Source organism: Odontomachus brunneus, unplaced genomic scaffold, assembly GCF_010583005.1.
Source record: "Odontomachus brunneus isolate Ranch 3 - 2012 unplaced genomic scaffold, Obru_v1 Obru_scaffold_058, whole genome shotgun sequence".
NCBI lineage: Eukaryota > Metazoa > Arthropoda > Insecta > Hymenoptera > Formicidae > Odontomachus > Odontomachus brunneus.
In genome coordinates, this window is record NW_022639508.1 from 1,691,777 (window position 1) to 1,706,265 (window position 14,489).

The 14,489-nt window shown below is 46.2% G+C and overlaps 2 protein-coding genes across 3 annotated transcripts in view; one reads left to right on the forward strand and one right to left on the reverse strand.

Annotated features, from left to right (window-relative positions):
- Window positions 1–14,489, forward strand: part of LOC116845833 — a 293,678-nt gene that overhangs the window by 23,608 nt on the left and 255,581 nt on the right. The gene's annotated exons all lie outside the window — the stretch shown is intronic.
- LOC116845832 overlaps window positions 4,282–14,489 on the reverse strand; it is a 244,937-nt gene continuing 234,729 nt past the window's right edge. For both annotated transcript variants that reach the window (XM_032818971.1, XM_032818972.1), the window contains exon 6: window positions 4,282–7,329. In XM_032818971.1, the coding sequence (XP_032674862.1) occupies window positions 6,035–7,329 (1,295 nt within the window). In that variant the 3' untranslated portion in view covers window positions 4,282–6,034. The remainder of the gene's footprint in view (window positions 7,330–14,489) is intronic.

Sequence of the window (14,489 nt, forward strand, 5' to 3'; positions counted from 1 at the left end):
GAGAGAGAGAGAGAGAGAGAGAGAGAGAGAGAGAGAGAGAGAGAGAGAGAAACCGTGTATACCCAAAGTGCAATCACGTGATGCGAATGTTATACGACAGTCGAAATACAACAGTGCCAAAAGTGGGTTCCCCAGGCTGACGGACGAGTGCAGTTTAGAATATGCATGAGATTGTAGTCGCTAGATGATCACGCTTCCTAGGATCTGATCTCATTGCAATTTCCCGTAAGCGCCGTAAAGGGCTTTTAGCGAAATCGCCGACAAAACCCACAGCGCCCGACAATAACCGACGGCGCGCAACAGATCATCGCGTAAAACGGCGAGAGAATGTTACGATTGTTCCGGAACAACCGGTATTGATTTCTCGGAGATCGGGGTCGCAATGGCCACGATTCTCAGACCTCGCGGATGACATTTTCGAAAATGGCTCCCGCGGTTCTTTCTCGTGGAGCAGTTATTTTAATATATTTCCTTAGAATGTACGTACGTAAATATGTGAAGATATCGTGTTTCGAAGTGTACTACAGGATCGATGCGGATGAGCAGGCAATTTCTAAGAAGAAAAATGTGGCGAGAGAAAGAATAAAAGGTCTTTCGAAGCAGAAACTCATAACAGTATTGTGATATGATGAAATATCTTAAGGTCCTTCGCCGTGGAACTCGTGATTGATAACGTTAGAAGTGAGAAAACACATGCCGAAAATTCTTGCGCATCATTTTCCAATAAAAACATGTTTATAAAGGAAGGAACACTTGAGAGAGATCGCTCGACTATATCTGTAATGTGCTTCGAAAACTACTATTTTCTCTTTACAGGTCAATAAATAGATCTAAAGTATTTTCATTCAGATAAATCGTTTTATTTACAAATTGCACGAAAGAATTTTCAATGTGTCGTTTTTCATCTTTGACCTCATGATCCAACATATCCGCGGCCATATTCCAGAAACCTTTTAAGCTAATAATTATGAATGCAGGGTGTTATCTTTTCTCCGCCTAAGTATATAGCGTTATTCCTCATGAAAATTTGAACTGTGAAAAGCACCGATTTTTTATTTAGGACTTAGCTGTAAAAATATTTCATATTAAATGTTGAAAAGTTACCATAAGTAAGAACTTGTTTCGACAAAATGGCTCTGAACTTTTCGATTCAGTTTTCCATAAAGAATAACGCTATGCTTAGTGGGCGGGGGAAAAGGTAATACCCTGTATATTCTCGTGTCATTCTCGATACGAGCGATACCATACAGGAAAATGGCGAGTAACCGTCTCGTTGATTTTTACCCGCGCTTTTATTTGCGAGAGCTCTTGTGAGTCGACTCTTTTCAATGTTCTATAGTTAGTTTAGAATTCTATACTGTAACCAATCGCGCGATTTAATTATTTATGAAGTGGGTGGCACGCGGCTGCGGTGGCGAATGTGGTCTCGATGAAGTCGGCGATGAAATCGTTTCTGAAATGCCGTCAGACGTAACATCGCGGCGCGGTCGTAAATCTTACGAAAGAAATTTCCCTGCTCCCTCTCCCTCTCACGAAAATAGCCCCGGGGCAGAGTAAACAACGTAGAGAACAGCCGGGCTAGAGGAGCGGCGCAAAGGGACGGGGGTAATGCGTGGCTAATGCGAATTCCGCGGTAAAGTTTTATTAAATTATATTCCACTCGGCGAATTCAAATTATCTCAGATATCGCGCCGGCAAGGGCGCGTGTACACATATCCACTCGGACCAAGGCAAACGCGTCGGTGTACGTGCGCGCGAGTACACACCGGGGTAAATCATGGAAAGTGGACTACACAGAGGATTTACCTCGCACATTTTTATTTTGCGTGCGACGTCGAGTATCGCGCGCCGGGCGCAATACGGCTGTCGTGACGTACCGCCGTTTAAACGGGCGTGTGTAGAAGGAAACAAATAAAACAAAAAATAAAACAGATAAAAATTTGTTTCGCGTAAAGAGATATTAACTTTGTTCGAAGAGAATCACTTTTGGTCGTTTATCTCGCTGTGTCTGTCCACATATACACAGCTATCCATATGTATTTTTTCTTTCTTTTGCAAAAACAAAACGTCAAACACATGGCGGGAACCTTTTTTTTTTTCTAAGTGAAGTCACTTGGAAGGTTTAAGGGTGACCTTTGTCTTCTTCCAAGATATTCCAGTTGGCAATAGCTACTGACTCACCCTTACATACATGTAGGTGTGCTCGAAGCAATGTCGCGGTTGACACTTGACTTATGTGGCGTCTTCGAAAAGCTCCCCAACATGGTGTCCTCGTATTTCTCACTGGATTGTTTTATGGGACATGCCGCGCAAAATTTGCCCTCGTGTCGCGCGAGATCGCGGGTTAACGTCTGAGATCGACGCGTCCATTCGGGACGTTTTCAGCAAATTTGCCGTTTCACCCCTTCGTCGTTTTCCTTTCCATTTTCTCGCGTTCTATCGCCGAGATTGGCATTCTTGCGCGCCTCACGGGGCAGACCAACGCGCACGCGGACCAACCATTTCCGTCAACCTTTCCCACGACGGCGACGCGAAGCGATGCGATGCGACGGTGAGAATGCGGGATTGCGGCCGGTAAGGATGCGCATTTCCCCGCCTAAGTTTAAATTGTGTACTCGAGGAAACGGTTCGAGCCTTGGCACCCCCGTTCTCTCTCCTCTCCCCCTCTATTCATCCCCTCAACTATTCCAGCAACTTTTAATACGGCCGCCGCCGCTGCCCGCTCGCGAAGTATGATAATCAGCCGGTTCTCTTGCGGATGGAAAGATAGCGTCTCGACGCAGACAATTCCGTCCGATCTCGTTTCTCTCTTCCCTCTTTCTCCTTCCTTTTCTCCTTTTTGAAGGTTTTCCCAAGCGCGCTTTATGCATTCGACGGCGGGTAGAAATTGAATTCACGGCCGGCGAGAATACGTTCAACACGGTCTGACGTTCTCGAGCGGATTATTTCCCGAACGTGTTGTGCCCGTCTCAAAGCGAGAGAGCTCGACGCTTTTATCGTTAAAGAACTCGCTAATCACATCAGGTGCGACGATATACACGCTTCTCACGAGGCGTCGTCGAACCTGAATCCGCGAAGCTCCAGCATCAACTTGCGGTTTCGAAGCAGCTCGAGCATATTACGAGACGATAACATGCTCTACAACGCCGAGCACGATCAGTGCGCGCTGTGCACACCGACCTGTGCATCGATTCGCGGCGATGACTCGGCGCCGGACATACTCGCGATTGCAATTGCAGCTGCAACTCGTCCGCAAGTCGATTTAAGAGTCTTAATTGGGCGAACGCGACGGTCTTGCGGCTTAATCGCAAATTAGCGTCGAGTGCTACCTGTTGCTGAAAACGGCGGCGGGATTTGTCGTTCGGTTTCAGCTATGATGATTGAGCTGCCTCGCGAGAGGTATTACTCCGCGCGCTTTTTACGCCGATCATTCTTGCCGTCACGTAGCTGGTAACGAGGGTCTCGTTAGTTGCTAACGAATTGTTTGGATACAATCGCGCGCGGAAGCGCGCCCCCGAAGCGCGCTTCTCGCATTCATTAACATTCGAATCAGGCCGCTCGGATTTCGAGTGCTTTGATACCGCGGATTAAGTTGATTGGATCGCATTATATGAGCGGCTCTCTGGAAACGAGGTTAACGGGCGGCTGCGTGGGCGCGGGGAGAGAAAGGCCGGAGAAAGAGTGCAGCGCTGATAATATCGTCCTGCACTGAGGGAAAAAGTTTTGCTAATTAAAAAAAAAATACAGAACATCAAATGACTTGCTGATGTGGAACAGCAAATGATGACCCCGTCGTGATAACAAATAATTTGTTACTTTTAACTTGCTGCTCTGAACAACACTTATAACGGAGATGTAATTAACTCGACACATAACTTAACGTAAGTAGATGAGAGCAAATGTGATTTGTATCTCAGGCAATGTATGTCTATTAAAACGGCAAATGATGAGAGATAATTTGCAAGGATAACTGTTTTCTCCAACAATCATGAAACGACAAATGTGCTGTTATTCTGATAATTGAGGGATTTTCTCATTGTGTGACATTTCAACGGTATTCCTGTTAGACATGAAACACTGGAAATTAAACGGCGAATTTGTCGCGTTTAAAATATCGGCTGACGCAAAGGAAATCCGGATAATCGTCGTGATAGATAAAAGATTTATCAGATTGACGAGTGCGTGAATGCCGGCGCGGAGAACTATTTATCGTGAACATTTTTTTAGTGGGAATGAGAATTGCATAGATCGAAAACGGGAAAATAACGAGTGCCAATAGCGTTCACTGAATCGAATTTCACGAGTTTTTATTTATTTCGCTGGATATACAACATGTTGACTGTAATACATACTCTTTCTCACACACATTGCTACCAACGCGCGCGCACGATCGAGTTTGTTTCTCTCGACCTTTGCTGCGGCCGAAGGTAAAAATAATCGAGAAGCCAGCCGCGCGATACCTTTGACCCCGGGAAAGTGTCTCCCGTGACGTACACGGGTAATAGATCTTATTCTCCCGAGATCGATTCTCAGGAAGCTAACAGGATCAGTTGGCGAGGCTTCCGGCCTCGCTGCAGCGAGAGCCCGTCCTTTCCTTGATATCGAGCATCTCTGGTACTAGACGTGAACAAAGGGACAGAGTCGTGCGCGAATAAGGTTTGCAAAAAATCCTGCGAACCGGCATATCGCGTTACCGTACATCGTGTTACCGTGTCTGTCCATCCAAATCTCATTTTCGCAAGAGCCATCACGTTGCCGACGACACATACAGTGTGTTAGTTTTTCCACAAAGGCAGACGTGTATATATATCGGCCGCTCATTATTGACGGATAATCACGGAATAATGGAGGACACAGGGAAAGCGAGGAAAATCTAGTAGAATTCAGCGATTTTGAGGCTCAATAATATCGTTGCCGTGAAAGTACGTTGGGAGGGGAACAGTTTAAATAGACGGATAAATGGACAGATAGACGGACAGACAAGTCAGTCAGACAGACAGGCGGGCAGACCGATCGACAGACAGACAGACAGACAGACATACAGACGGATAGATAGATATGTAGACTGACAGATAGATGGATAGATACAGTCAAGCACTTTTTATTCGATCGACGTATGAGCGAGCGAGAGCTTCGCGCACTGGATCGATAAGAAATTGCCCGGTATGCGAGCATGTCGCAGTCATGTCCGCCCCACTTCTCTCCGGTTTGGCGAGATATCGATTAGCAGGTCCCGGCAGTTGTCTGACCTTGACATGGTAGACCTTTCCTCTTCCTCCTCCTTCAGCTTGCGCGCAACGCCGGACTCGCGAGTCCGTAACATAACGTAACATGCTCCAAAGTTGGCGAAGAAACGCGCGAGATTCCCCGCTCGGTCGTGCAGCCGGTCTTCCATTCGTTGGTTTTGCTCAGTGACTAGTCGCGAAGCCAATTAATGCGACGACAATGAGATACAATGGAATACCATGCATTGCGTAACACAGAGCGCGATCTCCATTTACCCGCGCGATAAATGTTCTCTGGCAATAAATGTCCGGAAGCGTTACTTGGGCGATATTACCGTGGGATATTACACAACGTAATGTATCGTAACGATATTACGACTTGTAAAGGCCTGTGTGAGGGCGCAGTAAATTATTATTATGCGTTATCTCCTAAGAGTATATACGAGTTAACGAAGATCAATCGCACTGATTGTTCCAAATCTAAAGAACGCACACGTGCACGTTGTGCCTTTCGACTATTTTTCTGCCTCACGATAAGTTAAGATATCTCTGAAGATACTCTAATCGACAGCGCATTACTACGCGTCATATGACTTTCTGTATTAACCTGACTTCGATATATTGAGACGTCTGAATCTCGTTGACGCACGACGACGTTAATACGAAGACTCCTTTACATTTTCGTCAACGTCGTCTGCGCGCGTCGGCACGTTCCCAGCACCTTCCCGGCACCTTCGCGTTTCGTCAATCTGTACAGAGTTCCTATCTCTCTGCTCTCCTCTCCTATTACGGTCTGCTCTTCTCTCCTATTACGGTCTTCTTCTCGTAACATTTTCTTGAGACGAGCCATTGACGCTCACGTCCCACGATTGTATGTAAAGATCCTTCTGATCCATCGTGAACATCCCCTCCGCGTACGGGCTTTGCGCCTTCGTCTTCACCAGATGGAATCCTCGATATCTCCTATTGACGTCTTCGCCCATGAGCACCGCGGGGAATCTGGGCGGGCAGAGACCCAGAAGATAAGCCACGAAACCGGGACAGGGCCAGCTCCAGAAGCCGATCCTCGAGTTGATCGACTCGGCGAAGTACGAGGCAGCTCTGTGATGGTCGCAGCCGAAAGGGTTCCGTTGCTCCCAGCAGCCGGGCTGATTGACCCCGCCGTTCATGTAGAAATCGATATGGCCGCTGGGCTCGATCTTGCCCTGGATGAAGGCGTTCGTGTGCAATACGTCGACGAACTCGGCGTCGCTCGCGTCGAGCTTCTCGTCCTTGTTCACGGTGACGAAGAGCGGCATCGCCGGGTCGAGGCCGGTGATTCTTGGTAACTGATACGGACGCAATGTGTTGGCGGCAAAGGCCGGCACATGGGCGCCCAGGCTGAAGCCGATCATGTGGATATCCGTCGCTTCGTAGTCTCTAAGGCGCTCTACCATTTGCGCCAGACAGTCACCCACGTGGGGTATGTTGTGAACTGCCACTGGGTAACACGGCGTGACTGCCAGACGATGCCAATCCACCGCGATTAGATTGTAACTGCCTCTCTTCAGATACTCGTTCCTAATATCCACCAAATAGCTCAACTGCATGTCAGAATTGTAACCGTGAATGATGATCTTTGTGGGTAATGTCGCCACGAAGTTGGTCTCGGCGAGATTCGAGCCCGTGGCGTTCACTAACAACTGTTGCCCCACGTCAGGATTGTGTTTGGTGTAGAGATAGAACGTCACCTCCTCGTCGGGACAGGTTTGTTTAGTGTTGACCAGACAGGGTCCCATGAAGTAGTCCTTATCGTCCAACGTGTTGCTCACCACGTAGGTTTGCGCGCTTGCGGTCGCGGAGAGTCCGACGGCGATCAAGAGGAACGCCAGGAGAGTCCTCCTCCGCGCTGCGTAACCACCCTGCCTGGTGGTCGTCATCTTGGGTGCGTCGTGAGCGACTCCACTTTGACCGCGGTGTCGTGCGGGGGAATGACCGCGAACGATTCCGCTTGGGCGTCCGATGGGAACTGGCCGCTGCGACGACCAGTCGTCGGATGTCGTCGCCGGCGAAACTCGGCGATAGATCAACACGTACGAGACGAGCCACGACGAGCTTGGAATCCCTAAAGAGCACACACAGCGCGCGCGGCGACATTTTTATCAGGCACGTTCGACCGGCGAGACGGTGGATCGATGTCGCGTCGTCAGCAGTCGCGGAAAGCGAACGTCGCGATTTTCGGCGATGTGGCTTGCCGACCGCGGATTCTCCCGGAGAATTCGGTGGCGCCCGAGGAAATTTAGAAATCGAGATTTTGCCAACGCAAAAAATCGCGCATCAATCTTGTCCTTATTTGTCGCCAATCTATTCGTTCGTGCGTATTTATCGCGATTTTTAGTTTGATTAATTTGATACGAAGCAGCATGCTTCGGAAGATGCGCCAATTTTTCGACAGTGGTTTCTAGAGATATTGAGAAAGATTGTGCATAAAGATGCAAATAGGGCCCAATCACCTTCTTAATTCTCCGAGTGTTAATGTATTTTTCCCACCTTCAAAATGGCAACCGAAGTCAGTGTCTTTCTCAACTATTTTACTTAGGAAAAAATTCCCCAAAAAATCGGTTTTGAAACAAAAATGCTCCAAGAATCGCATATTTCTCTGAATGATCCGGACACAAATGACTCTGATTGCCACTCGGCAGGGTTAATAAGATTTCGACTCGCTGCACGAGCGCACTCGATCCAGGACAACCGACTCGAGCTACATCTATCGTTAGTTTCTCAGAAAATTGTAGCGTTCTTTTTCACCATTTACCCGCCGTCACCCTATTACGCGACCCTAACACATAGGACGAACCGGGATGGAGCGCACTACGCGATTTCCTCGCGCGTTGCAGATCGTTCACTGCGTTTGCGACTTGCAAACGCCAGACTGCGCACCGACGTTGGCGGATTAAAGCGCGTCATTGTTATCGCTCGATACAACAGCGCGATAAATACCGACGGCGATCTAATCAATGGCGCAATTGTGCGCGAGCGAAACCGACTAGGACAAGTGATTCGCGAAATGATTGCGGCCATGCATGGTGATAGATCGATGAGCGCTTGAGTGCGATCCGTGGCAGGCAGGGATTCACCTCACCGACGAATGCAGAGATGATGCACGTGAATTGTAATGGCACTCTCGCATCCCTCTCTATTTCTCTCTATCTCTCCCATCCTCTGACCGGGCAAATTGGAAATTTTCGAGATATGCGCGCTTCCTTAACGGTTGCTCGTCGAAATCTGCTTGCACGCCGATGAAAGGAAACTTATAACGGATATAAGCTAGTTTTCCCTCTATATTCAATGATTCCTGCATATCGATAAAAACTCAATCAACTGGAAGGAGCAATCTTACGCTTTGCCACGATTCCGTTTTCTAAGTGTGCGCTTTGGGAAATCGTTAAAATTGCTGATAACGCGATAATTAATCCGATCCACAGTTCCACAGGCAGAAGTTACGCGAGTAAAGCTAGGTGTTTGTGCTTTCGAGTGAGCACAGTCTGATAGGGAACAGGACGTCGTCGTCGTCACGATAATGCGCTTCAATAACGAAAGCAACTTTGGGGCTTTTATCGCGAGCGCGGTTCGCAGTAATTAGAAGTTGATCTCTTTGATTTGCACGGCGGACACGATAACGACGTCCTACATAGCGTGATTAACTTCAATGACATCGAACACTGCTTTGAATAATGCGCGAACTATCGTTGCTGCGAGCCGAGTCGAATCTCGACTTTGCGGCGATTACCGCGATTGTACTACCAAGCATCATCGCGCGAGCCGAATTTCGAAATGATTCCCTTACGGCGGCCAAGTCGATCGCATCGACACACGTGTGTCGTCCTGCCCCTTCTGGACACGTGTTCGTGAGACCCACGCATCTCGGAAGAGCTCGTGAAAGTGTCTTCCTCACTTCCGCTCCGGCGATTCCGGCACGTGAGAAGGTGAAATTCCGTTCGAGTTGGCATGCAGCCTACGAGCGTATCGACAGACTTTCGCGAGCCGGCGCGGACATGAATGTTAATCGTGGTCAAAAACGCTCTTACCTTCGCCGCCACGATCGATCCGTCCTAATTACGCGCGTCCACGTAATTATCAATGTTATCGGTAGCGAGGTAAGCTCCGACTGACCGCGTCGCGCATTATTGTCAACAAGAATTGTGTTGTAATTTGTTGTAAAAACAATATGAGAAATGGATCTCAGGTCGTGCAACTGAACAAAGAACGAAAGCATAATTTAGAAGAGAGCTCTTGTTAACATGTCGAAACGTTTAACTGCAGATATACTTCTCGACATATCTACAACCGAGTTTTCGTTTGATAACAGAAAATTCCTAGATAACAGAAAATCAGACGCAGAGTAGCAGAATATTTTTTTTAATCGAAAACTTTAAAAAATCTTTTTTAATTGACTTTGAGAACAAGCTTTTAATGAATGATTAAAAAGTACGAAATAAAATACTTAGCAAATAAATTAAATAGATAATTAAATAAATAAATTAAAAAGCCAATAAATCATCTTCTAAAACCTCAAAAGTTCTGAAAAGAATGAAATTGCATTGAATCAACATTCCTATGTGCAGTCACATAGGAAAGTATGGACTCAAAATTACTTCATAACTTCTAAGACTTTTGAGGTTTTTGAAGAAAATTATTTGTTTTTATTTCTGTGCAACAAGTAACACACTTCCATGGTGGAGACAAAACTAACTCAACTTAAATATATGTGATTTGTATCTCCAGCGATACTATATTTGTTAAAACGACAAATGATGAAAAATAATGTGCAACTGTTAGATTTGTGACTGACGTGTAATTGTTCGATCTGTTTCCCTAATGATTATCAAGCAGCAAACGTGCTTTTGGTCTGATAACCGAAGGATTTTTCTCAGTGTATTCGTTTCCGTTCTCATCGTGCGCCGCTTAATTACGCTGAAACTGCAATTACCGTAAATCCCTTCGTACGGCTCTGTTAATCGCGTTATCCTCGGAATTCGTCAAGAAAATCGATAACGAGCAAAAGCTCGGCTCACAATTCGGCGGGCGGTAGGCCTGGGACGTGTCACGCGCGATGCGTGTCTATTACAAAAAAAAAAGAATAAATAGAATAAAAACGTAACACACATATGTTACACGGATTAAAAACGATGGCGAAATCGATACGTCGCATTAGCGAAAACACCTAAATTGGTGTATGCAGTGGCGGTCGAGTTTCGGCGATCGGTCCCAAAGTGCGTGTCCCCGAAACGGACGCCACGGTTTCGCCGTTAATTGCCACGAGCGCGCGGCTTCGTCGCTGAATGAATTAAATTCATTAGCTCGCGAGCGCGCGCCGCGAATGTTAATGAATGCGCCGCTGCACGCGAGCCAATTATTTCGGCGCGCTTCGACCACCGATTGAAAATCGCCGGCCGCGACACCTCTGTTCTCGGTCAGTTCACAGTATGTAAATCGCCGTCACCTTCCTTGCGCGGGTCGGCGTCAGTTTTCGCGAAAGGAGCAACTCAGTCGTCGACTTGCGCGACTGTTTATTAAATGCCGTTCGTCGCGACAACGGCGGCTGCAAGCCGAGCGCTATATTTCTCTATCTTCTCGGCCCCAGGTCGGAAAAAGCCATTGACGAAGTTGTCGAGCCCTTTTTGGGCCGGGGCCAGAGCGTGATGTACCTTTCGCCTCCATTTATTCTGCATTTTCCTCTATACTCCCGAGACGGTGGAATATCGTACCGGGAGTGCGCGGAGCCATGCAGAACCGTTCGTTAAGGTATGAGATATCGATATTTATTTTGCAGAAAAAGCAGAGGCGGCAGAGCTGGATGTATCGCGTGCGTTCACGCATGTGTATATGTGTGCATATATTTATATTTATGTGTGCGTTCGTCCCTTCCGCGCATGCTGTTATTCCGGTATTCTCGCCAATTCCCGACCAATACGAGGCAATTTCTTGTTTTCCGAGCGAGGAAGTGCCGTTTCACACTTCCGTCGCATTTCTCGCTACAATGTGAACGCGACTCGCCGCGTAATTCCTAATTTTCGTTTCGTCAGTCATTCGGAATAAACAATTATCGTGCGCGACGGGGAAGTCACTAAGAAACCCTCTCGCCCTAGAAAAATATAACGAAATGGTTTACGCCTTGAGGATGAAATCACAGACGCATCGATGATCCTCCAATTATATTCTCCGAGAATTCCGTAAGATAAAAGTACCAATGTCTGCACGGAGAAAAAATACTTGAAAGTTTATTTCTGTGAAATAAAATTTGTTTTCGCAAGTAAACTTTACATCCCGCAATTAAATTCTCAAGTACTTTTTCCTCAGTGCGATAACACACATATAGTTAGTATCTAACTATGGTCACTCTTATTGTTTTTTTTTTTTTTGGTTTTTATATAAATATGAATATTTAAGTTTCCGCAATGCAGAGGAAATATATGTACACTGAAAGAAATGTCTAATAATATTAACCAGAATTCTATTTATAGGTTTATCAAACGGTACAATAAATAATCGTGTAACAAGATATTTAGTCAATGATACCAAACTATGGTGAGCGCATTGTCTAAGTTGTGTTACAGTAATGCTTAAATACGTTTACCAAACCGTCTGGTACAGCATACAATTCATTTGGTGAATATTATGAATACAGTTGTGGAATAGTATTAGACTTCTTACCTCACCTAAAATCTAACCATATTATATATAATTTTCATATACTTACTACTGTATATAATCTTCATATATTTACTTCTAAATTTGTCGACATATTTTAAGAAATTTCATTCTTCCTAATATCTGACGGTTTTAGCGTCTACTCTTTTATAGCACTTTTTTATACCGACGTCTTTATAAATTAGTATAGATGAAAAAGGAAACGTCGCAGTGATAATAATATAACAATTAACTATCGCGTCAATAGTATCACACGTCTAGAGAGAATTACCAAACTGTCTAGATGTCTACAACTAAATGTCTCGGTATTGACTACCAGATACGTCGAGGCATCGTAATCAGAATATTGGATATGCGAACCAGATATCGCATATAAATTCACCATATTACTTTCATAAGACGAATATAGTGTCATTCACCAAACTATTTCTCTCAGTATATTAAGGAAATATATATATATATATATATATATATATATTTTTTTTTTTTTTTTGAAAGCTTAAATGTTTCTATTTGAAGACCAAACAATAAAAATATCCAGTTAGGTATCAGTGGTATTGGAATCCATAGGCATTGGTAACTTTACCTTACGCATCGTCCACACGATATGCACGCACGTAGAAGTTTCGCGATAAATATTTGGCGAGAATTATATCTCTCTTTCTCTTCCTCTTCCCGCTTTATATCGTGGGGTTCGACATTCGGCCCACGATACCCGTATGATGCAGAGCTCGCTAGGTTGCTTCAATTTATTGCCGTTCCGCCGAACTTGGACGCGTCGGACCCAGGTATATCTCCGATCCGCGTGGTGTATCAGGATCGACTATCTCTAGCGCGAAATGGTATATACTGAGCAACTTTTATCTCTGCGAAATCCACATTGCGAATACACGCGTCGGCAGAGGTGCAGGGATAGATTAATTTGGAGAGCGCGAGAGTTAAAGAGCGTTCGAGATTTCAAACTTATTTCGTTGTTTTGTTGTTCGCGAGTCGGCGCGTTGCGTTCTTTCCGTGGGAAAATGGAAAAATATTATCCTTCGTAGAATTTTTATGAATTTTTATTTCCGGCTACATACATCGTGGGATTGGGAAGGGGAGGGCACTACTCGGCACTGGCGCTCGGGTAAATATCGGTCGAATGAAATTCGACAAAACGGCGCTAGGTGAGACTGCACACCGCGCTGATGTACAAATATCTGCATGGCCGGTGGTGCAACGAGGCGCGTCGCCATGCAAACCGGCGCAACCGCAGGATATGTATTTCGGCGCGCGACAAGGGGCCCGCGGGGAGGAATGGGGGGATGACTGGTATTCATCGGAAATTTCGCTATGCCGTAAAAAAAAGAGCATCTTTCATCGCGCGCGTGGATTTTGCACCCGATCACGCAGCAATCACTGCAGCCGCTTTAGGACATTACGCTCGCGCGTGTGGAAAAAAGGACGACGAAAGTGCGCGAAGAGGATGAAACGAGGATGCGTCTCGAGGGGGAATTTGTCGCTCTCGCGGTAACACTGAACGTCGTGACTATCTGCTGTATTGCGGCGATTTTTACGCCGATAGAGAACAGCGCGCGACATTAGCGTTTGACACCGTGATACTCGAAACACACAGGCGGTCGTGAAGAAGAAGAAAAGAAAATTACACTATCGAGCTCCGCGCGCTCGTCAGGCGCTAATAAATCTCGGAAGGTGCGCGTCGACGGCCGTTATCGAGTCGACGCGCTCCATTAAATCGGGGCGACGTAAGCAGCGATCTTCTTCGTCGCGCAGCCTCGCCCTTAACTGTGACCTCCGCCCTGAGCCGATTGTCGGGGAAAGCCGAGCCAGAAAATCGCGGGACCGATATTTTTGCGCGCCTCGCCGGATCACCGTGACCTCCCGACAGCTAACGACAGCCGAATAAAGACCCGTTCGAGATGATTAATGCGGGACACGGTATTTATATGTGTAGCAGTTCGATCGTCCGCATTTAACTCGTCCTGCTCAAGCTCTAATCGTTTCTCGTTCCTAATCGGATCACTGCCTTCCCTTTCGCCTTGTGGATCCATGAGTCAGCACCGAGGTAGAACGAATGTGTGCACACTGAGTTACTAACAAATCTACACATATTTTTTCGAATAAAGTCGCAGCGCTCTTGGCTGCCACAATTGAGAGACACTGCTGTGGTGGTAATCAATTACGTCAGAAATCGAAGTGACGACATACGACGTATGTATTGACCCTTTATTATGCTCTTATCTGATAGATAAGAATGTAATAAAGATACTTACGTTTCTCCCGTATCTTCCGTTGCACTTGCGACGTCGGATGTTTTATATATTGCTACTTCTGACTGCTGTCAGAACCGATTATTACGCAAACGCATATATCAGCAATGAGTGCGATCCATTAGACGCTGCAAATGCTTCGAAGCGCCATATGAATCAATTTTAACATTTCTTTAGGCGCTTCAGAGCATCTGCAGCGTCTAGTGGAACGCACCCAATGTCTTTCATATGTGACAACGTTGCGACTTAATGGGAAACATGCATGCAAATCGTTTAGTAACAGAGTGTGCACGGAGAATGAGGTTTC